The 8222-nt window shown below is 45.7% G+C and overlaps 1 protein-coding gene across 1 annotated transcript; it reads right to left on the bottom strand.

Annotated features, from left to right (window-relative positions):
* Positions 1 to 351: 351 nt before the first annotated feature.
* LOC135191703 (olfactory receptor 10A2-like) lies at positions 352 to 1302 on the bottom strand. The gene has a single exon (XM_064174234.1). The coding sequence runs from the start codon at positions 1300 to 1302 to the stop codon at positions 352 to 354; it is 951 nt and encodes a 316-aa protein (XP_064030304.1).
* Between the last annotated feature and the right edge of the window lie 6920 nt (positions 1303 to 8222).

Raw genomic sequence — 8222 nt, 5'->3', positions numbered from 1 at the left:
AATAAATGGGAATCTTATAACAAGGAAACTAAGTAAAAGGAGTCATTTGTGTCTGCTTAGGCTGAGACAATATTTCTTCCTGCAATGGAAATGAGAACTTCCATCCTGAGAGTCTGAAGAAGGTGTGGGAAGTGGGGTGGCTTTTGGCTGGTCTATTGGAGAAGAAATGTCTGCTATGGCTTTTGTACTCCTAAGGAAGAAATGGAAATTCTAAATACTTTCCTTCTGAAGCCAGGAATAAGGTAGTAAAGATCTCTTGGTTTCTGCTGTTCTCAGTGAGCTTGTGAAGCTTACACACCATTGAGAATGGATGTAACAATTGTAAATTACAAGGTCATGAACAACAAATATTTATTTCTTCACCATGTCAGTCATCATTCTGATCAGGACATCTTGCACATCTTTATTCCTTAGGCTGTAAATCAGGGGATTCAATGTGGGAACTACAGTTGTGTAGATGAGAGCCAGGAACTTCTTAGTGTCTTGTGAATTACTGGATTTGGGTCGTAAGTAAATCAAAGTCCCACTGGCATAATAGAGTGTTACAACAATAAGGTGTGAGGAACAAGTGGAGAAAGTCTTCTGTCTGCCCTCTGCAGAGGAAATCTTCAGAGTGCTGGAGATGATGCAGGCATAGGATACCAGGATGAGACAGCATGGTGTAAAGAGGACCAGCACAGTGGCCATAATGAGCTGCATTTCATAGGGAAAGGTGTCAGTGCAGGAGAGCCTGAGGAGTGGAGGAATATCACAGAAGAAGGAGTTCATCTTCCTGGGCCCACAGAAGGGCAATGTGAACACCCAAGCTGTCTGCATCACAGAAACAACATTACCACTGCAGCAGGCCAGCAGGACCAAGGAGAGGCAAACTCTGCTGTTCATGATGGCTGCGTATCTGAGGGGGCTGCATATGGCCACATAACGGTCATAGGCCATGGCTGCCAAGAGGTAGCATTCAGTGGCTGTTGAGAAGATCACCCAGTAGAGCTGTGTGGCACAGCTCATGTAGGAAATGCCCCTGTCCTCTGACAGGAAGCTTATCAGCATCTTGGGGACAACGGTTGATGCTGTGGAAATATCCAGGAGGGACAGGACCCGTAGAAAGAAGTACATGGGTGTGTGGAGCCTTGGGTGCAGTGTGACCATGAGGATGAGAAGGTTCCCAGTGATGGTGATGGTGTAGATTAAGCAGAAGGTGAAGAAGAGCAAGAGCTGCAATTGTGGGTGGTTGGACAATCCAGAGAGGACAAATCCAGTCAGCAGAGTGTAGTTTTCTGGTTCTGGTCCCTCTGTTGGCTTCATCTGAGAGGAAACAAGTGAAGAGACTGTCAGAAGGGTAGTCACTGCATCAAGATCACAGTGATTCTACCAGTTTCACAAGTGAGGAGTCTCTTGGAAACCTCTGCAGAGTCACTGAATGGAAGGGTGTAGCTTTAGAGTTGACTGAGATGTACAAAGTCAGAAGACAATGGCTGCTGTACTGCAGGTGTGTGGTGTAGGTGCTCTGTGAGGTTCACAGTCTGGCACAGGAACCAAGCATACAGCCCTAAGGAGATGGCATTATAGGGATGGCTCCATTGTGGGTGTGTGCTCCTGCAAAATGTCAGGTCTCAGTTCCTAACTGCTTCCATAGGTGCTTTTAGCTGCCTTAAGGTGCAGTGGGAAGCACTCCTCTTAGAAGCAGCTGCTGACACTCTGCTGCTTTCTGCTGAAGGGACCTGCAGGGCAAATAGCCTTCCTCCAAGACACCTAACACCAGCTTTAGATTAAAGTTATGGAAGATCAGGCTGTGTGAGTCTTTGGCTCATAACCAAAGCCTTCAACAGCTACCCTGGGGACAGAAAGCCTTCAAAGAGCCCACCTCTAGGAAAGCACTTCCAAATGGTGCAAGCAGAAACTGGTAGGGAAGATCAAATTAGCTAGAAGACAACCCAGCTGGCAACTGAGACACCCACAGAGCAGAGCAGAGAAAGCAGCACTAAACTAAACCAAACTTTTGTCTACAAACAGACAGACAAAGGAAGAAGGAACAATCAGAGGGAAGGATACCCAGAGAGAACACGAATCAGGTGTAGAGGATGAATCTCAGCACTATCTGCTCACCATGGGAAACTGATGCACAGGAATAGAAACCACTGTGCAGAGAGGAGGAAGTGGTCATTAATTCTGCCTGCTTCAGAAGGCAAAGAACCACTGCACTACACTGGTAACCCTCATGACACAAAATGCATTGTGGCCGCAGAAGTGTGTCCAAGTATGGAGACAGAGCAGGAAGCACTTTTCCCACTGTGCACACACATGGGCCTGAACCACAGGTCACAGCACATGGAGAAAGGAGAAAGACATCAACAAGGCCAGGGGAGTGCATACAACCCCAGAATGACTCCATGGGTCCTTGTACCGACTCCAACTGATTGCTCTTCCTGCTGTAACTTCATTTACGGAGATGCCTTTTGTCAGGGACTTTTCTAACCTGAGCAGGAAAGTGAAAAGCTGACAACTGTGGATCTGAAGCCACAGAGGGCTTTCATATTCTAGCACAACTTCAAAAACTCCTAAGGTTCTCAGGCATGTAACAGCTTGATGTGTCTACAAGAACCTGTCTGGGTTTGACTCTTTGCATTAGCACAGAGAGGAAAGAACCCTGTGTTGGAGCTCCATGTTCTGAGACATCTCTCAAGACACCCTCTGCAGAACAGGGGAGAGAGTGACAGGAACAATTCCCTGCAGTTTGTAGCACATTCACAGCACTTTTCTTAACTTGTTAGATCCAGGAAACTGCAGTAGATTTGACCTAATTCTGCTCTTTGATGCCTCAGGACAGATTTAGCCTCCCGCTCTGGTCATTAGCTGTTCATTAAAGTCAATAAATCTCACACCAGTCCTTCTTTTGCCGGCAGAGCTCCATTCTCTAATGCAGAACAGCTCTCAGAAACAACTCTCACTTATTCTTGTTGAATGACTGTGAGGACCTTCAAGCTTTGATAGAACTCTTTCCTCACTTTGCTTTTTGTAATACAAGAAGTACTTTTAAGCGTCCTACCTTTGGCGGATCTGTGCCTCATCTGGTGCCTCCAAAAGGGATAATGCAAATTCCACCAGAAAAATCTCCATTGTTTTCTTGCACTAGAGACAATGTTGGGCTGAGGACCCCTGCACTCAGCTGTCAGTGCAGATTTCAAATTGTCTTTTCAGTGCAGCTGCTCTCCTGTCACAGCTTGAATCATCTGTGTGATACAAGAACACGTTGCCTTCTATGGAACATCAAGGGTGTTTGCCCTGAAGCACCATCCCTGGAGTTTCCTTGGCCATCACACAGAGATTATGAATGTCAGTGGCCAGACACTTGTCTCACAGAGGAGAAGGAGAAGAGGAATTTGTTAAGGATGCTGCTACTTAGCTGAGCTGGATGCAGCTGAAAAGGCAGAAACCTCTGAGCTTCTGTGCCCAAGAAGAGAACAACTGAGCTACCTCTGACACATGCCTTACTCCAGGTTTAAGTAGATTCTCCCAAAATCCCCATTTCCCTTATGGGTGGGATTGATTGCAGCTGAGTTTAGACATGTCATAGTTGGGTGTACAGAACTCAGTGCTCTCACTGTGGGCACTGGGAGGTGAGGAGCCAATCTGATGCTTACTATAACAGGTGAAATGCTGATTGGAATGGCAGCTTTCTCTCCTCTGTCTCTACAGTGGGAGTGAAGTGGCTCCTTTAGACACCCTGTCTGATGCGTCTAACACTATGGATTGTGCATCCTGAGCCAGTTGAAGCAAAAAGGTCTGAGAAATAACATCAAGGATGTGTGATTGGAAGGAGAGAATTAGCCTTACCCACCCTTATGCCTTTGTCTACATGGATGGGACCCCTTTCCCTTTCTCTACCCTTTCCCCTTCCCCCTCCTCTTCCTCTTCCTTTCCCCCTTCCCCTTATCCCTGGCACCTCTCAAAGATCACAACAGCAGTGGTGGCACACAACAGACCTCCAGCAGACTCCCCATCAGCCCACCACGCTGTGTCACCTTTTATAATTTCACACTGTTGCTAAATATAGCCGTGCCACACTCCCCTTGGCAGAGGAATGAATTCCCATTGCTACTGCTAGGAAGTCTCCAGGGTCCTAAAACCGCTCGATCAACCCCAAGGGACTAAGGCAAGACTGCCTGTGTTGGCTTCGCCTGCATGGCAGCCACAGGAACAGAACCTCGGAGGCTCAGATGATTCTCCCAACAATGTCAAAACAAATCTTTATATGTTTTTCAGTCCCTCACACCACCTCCTGGCTCAGCATCTGTGGCACTCAACAACAAAAAATAAAACTATTTTACAGAGATAGAATGGGAAACTATTCTACAATACATAAGCTATTGTACAATATGTAAACCACGGGGAAACAATATGTAAACTATGTAAATAATAGTTACAACCATCTGTGCAGGTTTGGTTGTTACCTGCCCTCCCCCACTCCCATGGCTAGGAATTCATCAGACTAACTCATGACCCACGAAATGAACCCCAAAACTCATGCAGAGTTCTGCAGTAGGTATATTTTATTACAGCACTGGGTGCAGGCAGGATCGCTCCATCAATGCTGGCACAAGCCACAGTTTATATTACCAGAGCAGGTATATTCATAAGAAGAGGTAGGGTTATTACAATTATTTCTTGGAGTTCATTAACAGAGGCATATTCCCATTCTCCACCCCAGTTCCAACCCTGGTGGTCTGGAATGGGTATCTGTGATGAACACCCCACACAGGGCCTTTTCATCTCTGGTCAGCAGGTCCCTCTTTATTGCTGATGTCAGGATATCTCTGCTTCTCCTTTATCTCCTTCCTGCTTTCTTTAGTCACTGCAGGCCTGGGCCTTTACAAGGTTGCATATCACAGATCTCCAACCAAGTAGCTGCAGACACTTCTGCAGTAGCCATTGTTTTGCATATTATCAGCTGATTACTGTAAACAAACATTTCTACAAAGTTTGGTATTCTACGGTTTGCCACAGACACCCTCAAGATGAGCATCTGGTCTGTAAGGCTCTTTACCAGTACTCCTTGATTTTTCTTATATAATTTCCCCCATTTTCTTATTAATTAGCAATTTTGTGTGCTATGTTACCAGTTGTTGTGGAGGGCCTGTAGGCCCCAAAGCAACCCTATTTATGCCTGCTCTGCCTGGACATGTCTGTCTGCCTGCACCAGGGGTAAACGAGCACAAAGGGGCACAACAGACCGGGGCCATAATGTCAGTTGCCCAGGACACCTGATTGTGTAAGTCCCCACATGCCCAGCTTGTGCCTGCCTGCTGCTGGGCCCACGTGATTCCCATATTTGGAGCCCAGGCCTGTGGGTTTTACCTAGTATGGTAAGGTTTGGCTGACTGCCAACCTGATTGGTCATTCGAGTGGCCAATGAGACCATTAACTCTCAGCCCACATTTAATAAATAGGGGTGCCCAGGCTCACGTGCAGCCTTCCCCACATTACTTGCTGTCACGGAGGGTAGCAGGCCCCTGTTGTGCGTGTTACAGTGTCTCACATTGAAGGCCAAAAGCAATCGTAAAACCAAAACAATATTTCTAACCCCTGAGAAGATTCCTCCCTAGGAAGGGTAAAAGGTAAACATGGGCCATGTTTTCGAGCAAAAGGCCTTGATTCCCATGGCATCACTGACCACCTGTTGGGGGCTGACTATGGGTGGTCTTACAGGTTGTTTATGGTAAGAATTGTCCAATTGTATGAGTTAATTATAATTTGTACCAACCTGTAAAATTAATGTAAATTGCCTGAACTGACTGAGCACACCCCTTTTAAAACATTATAAAATGGTGTGTCTGCTTTGATCAGGAGCTCTCGCTCCTGCTCTCGCTCCTGTTACTCCTGCTCCTGCTCTAGCTCCTGCTAGCTCTCAACTCTACTCGGCCTTTTTGGCACGAGACCAGCGGACGCCCGATCCTCTGAAACCAGGGCTTGCCTGGGCCCGATCCTGCGGAGAGACTGGACAACGCCCTGAACTTCATAAACACTTTGAAACTCTGCTGAACTGCTTCGAACAGTGAGTAACCAACAAACTTTAAGACTGAGCAACTTATCAAGACTCAAAGAACTCTTTAAAACACAGACTCTCTTTAGTTGCCATTTTCTGCACCTTTACCTGCGACCGCAGATGAAAAGAATTTACGTGGGATAGTTTAGATAAGTTTTGGGGAAGGGGATTTTCGTATTTTAGCAATAAATCATTTAAGCTTTACAAATCAGCCTCGCATGTTTTTCCCCATAAAAATCCCCTAAACTGCATTTCCACGACACTTGCGGCTCCGCCACTTGCTTGCTTGCTTGCCTGCCTGCGTTCTGCCTTGCAGCTTTATGCCTGCCTTTAGTCAGCGTCAGACCCATGCTCAGACTGCACGGAATCCTGCCTCTGCACCTGGAGATCCTGCCTGCGTACCCCTGGAGAGAACAGCCAGCAAGATCCAGTAGCAGTAAGGTCAAAGACTGCCATTTCCCCTGAAACCAGAGGATTTCAGCCTCAAAGTCCACAGGCAGAGACCCTGGAGAATTGGACAGTAGGCACAGGCTGAGGCAGCCCCGGAGGGTGATTAATAATTGATAAGAATTGTGAGTAGATGCCTCTGTAATTTCTGTTACCTCTGCCATAAAGCAGAGAGCAGCTTTCAGCTCAGCTTTGCTGGGCAAATAGTATAAGACCCCAAGCGGCATTAAGCCGCGGGGAAAATTCTCTCTCTGTATGTAGTTTGAAATGTTTGCTAGTTATTAATAAGTCACAATATATATGTATTCCCATAATGTCTTCATAACTGTGTAAGAATACTTTTAATATTAAAGTTCAGTGGTTGGGGGTGGCGAGAGTTGGAATATTGGAAGTTTAATAAATATATATATTTACAAATATCCTCTCACATTAATTCATTTCTTCCCTCCTCCTAATCGGCGTAGGTCATAAAGTACCCCATCCGCGACACCAGTTTTATCCAGTCTTCTCTTGAAATACTTTCCTGATTCTATTTGCTGTCTTAATTGATGCTTTTTCCAGTTGGCGAAGCTATCTTCTGTTCCTCTGGTACACCAAAGAAAGCATCAAAATAAAACACAGATTGATATTCCCGTAGATATAAGCATTAATACAAATGTAAACAACTGCTTCAACCATCCAAAATTAGGCAACCCATATCCCATATTATTATTTGTCCCATAATCCTTGAAATCTCCATGATGGATTGTCCTTTGCTACCTCATGCAATGTTCTTCCCTGCTCCCACAGTTGTTGTGTATCTGTTTCAATGTGTCCTGACTGATCTATGTATGTGCAACAGGCGGTATTGACCAAGGTGCACTCCCCTCCCATTTGGGCTGTAATAATATCCAAAGCTAGCCTGTTTTGGAGTGTCACACTGCCCAGAAACTGCACCTCCTCTTTTAGTCTCTGCAATGCATCAATAGTGGAGTTAGTAATTATTGTCATTGTGGATGAAATATTTACTATTGCTCTTTCCAGCTGTGCTACTCCCAGTGCAGGGATTAACGCTCAGACCAAACTATGATATCCAGTATTATATCTATCAAGGGGGTTTGCTACTCTTTCATTCCTTCTCCAAAGAGTTCTCCAGTATCCTTTGGGCAGGATTTCATCGTGGATAGTGATTCGTAGAGTCAGGTAACCTGCAGTACAGACTCCTGTCCAATTTTTTGGCATAGTTATCTCCACATGTTTTCATCCCAGAAACATGCAAAAAGAAAAAACAGGAGTGCCAACCTGGCCGCTGCAATTCAACGTGCAGCTTTCAGAGCATTTCTGCCAACCCCAGGTGGAGCTGCCAGTATTGTCTTTTAAGGCATGTGACACCTCAGCCTTTGGCAGTGAGATCCTGTTCCTAAATGAAGTCACAAGTCAAACTGTTCTGGTAATTCCCCTGTGGAATCTCCTTTTCAGAAAGCGGCAGGTAACCTGCAATCTCATGCAAATATATTGGTAGCATGAGGACTTCTCAAAGCACAAGGAACACACAGACTTAACCCTTTGACTCCTGCTGTGGGATGTTTTTAGCAAGAGGCAATGTCCCTTGAATTAGTAGAGAGAAAACATTAGAATGGATTCCCGTGACCTCTTGTAAATATTTGCAAAACCCTCTGTCACTGCCCAGCCTCTTCTGTGGTAATAAGAGAAGAGCAACATGAGTAGTCTGGATCTGCATGAGCAGGTTTAGATG

The sequence above is a fragment of the Pogoniulus pusillus genome, chromosome 40, assembly GCF_015220805.1.
Source record: "Pogoniulus pusillus isolate bPogPus1 chromosome 40, bPogPus1.pri, whole genome shotgun sequence".
Classification (NCBI taxonomy): Eukaryota; Metazoa; Chordata; class Aves; order Piciformes; family Lybiidae; genus Pogoniulus; species Pogoniulus pusillus.
The sequence above is the reverse complement of the archived record's forward strand: the minus strand, read 5'-3'. Positions and strand labels throughout refer to the sequence as shown.

Bases quoted from the DNA above. Each gene is read 5' to 3' on its own strand.
- LOC135191703 (XM_064174234.1), bottom strand. From the start codon at position 1,302: ATGAAGCCAACAGAGGGACCAGAACCAGAAAACTACACTCTGCTGACT.